Raw genomic sequence first — 411 nt, 5'->3', positions numbered from 1 at the left:
GATAATTCGAAAAAATTTAATGTTTATTTTGTTAAAAATAAATGTGAGAAGTTTATTTTATCAAGATAAAAAATTTAATTAAAATGGTATAAAAATAAAATATATATATATACATATATATATATATGTGTGTGTGGTAGATAAGAGGAAGTATTTTTAATCTTTAGAGAATACCTGCCATAGTGTGGCTCAGGAAAATTTACAGCACTGCAAGAAAAGAACCACTCTAAATAATTAAATTAAAAAATCAAATCTGATTAGTGATTAAAATTACTATATTTACATGCAAAATTTATTTATTGCCTATAACATACTTATCTCTTTCTTGATCAGGAAGATTAATGTAACGTGTGAAAACATCTTCAATCCTGATTATCATATATAAAAATACAAAAAAAAAAAAAACATAAG

At 21.9% G+C, this 411-nt stretch overlaps 1 protein-coding gene across 1 annotated transcript in view; it reads right to left on the bottom strand.

Annotated features, from left to right (window-relative positions):
* Nucleotides 1-411, bottom strand: part of LOC107460753 (agamous-like MADS-box protein AGL104) — a 9,938-nt gene that overhangs the window by 8,506 nt on the left and 1,021 nt on the right. Inside the window, exons 2-3 of the mRNA XM_021128806.2 lie at nt 315-368; nt 174-207 (exon numbers count right to left, since the gene is read on the bottom strand). Coding sequence (XP_020984465.2) covers nt 174-207; nt 315-368 — 88 coding nt within the window. The remainder of the gene's footprint in view (nt 1-173; nt 208-314; nt 369-411) is intronic.

The sequence above is a fragment of the Arachis duranensis genome, chromosome 8 (assembly GCF_000817695.3).
Source record: "Arachis duranensis cultivar V14167 chromosome 8, aradu.V14167.gnm2.J7QH, whole genome shotgun sequence".
Lineage (NCBI taxonomy): Eukaryota > Viridiplantae > Streptophyta > Magnoliopsida > Fabales > Fabaceae > Arachis > Arachis duranensis.
The sequence above is the reverse complement of the archived record's forward strand: the minus strand, read 5'-3'. Positions and strand labels throughout refer to the sequence as shown.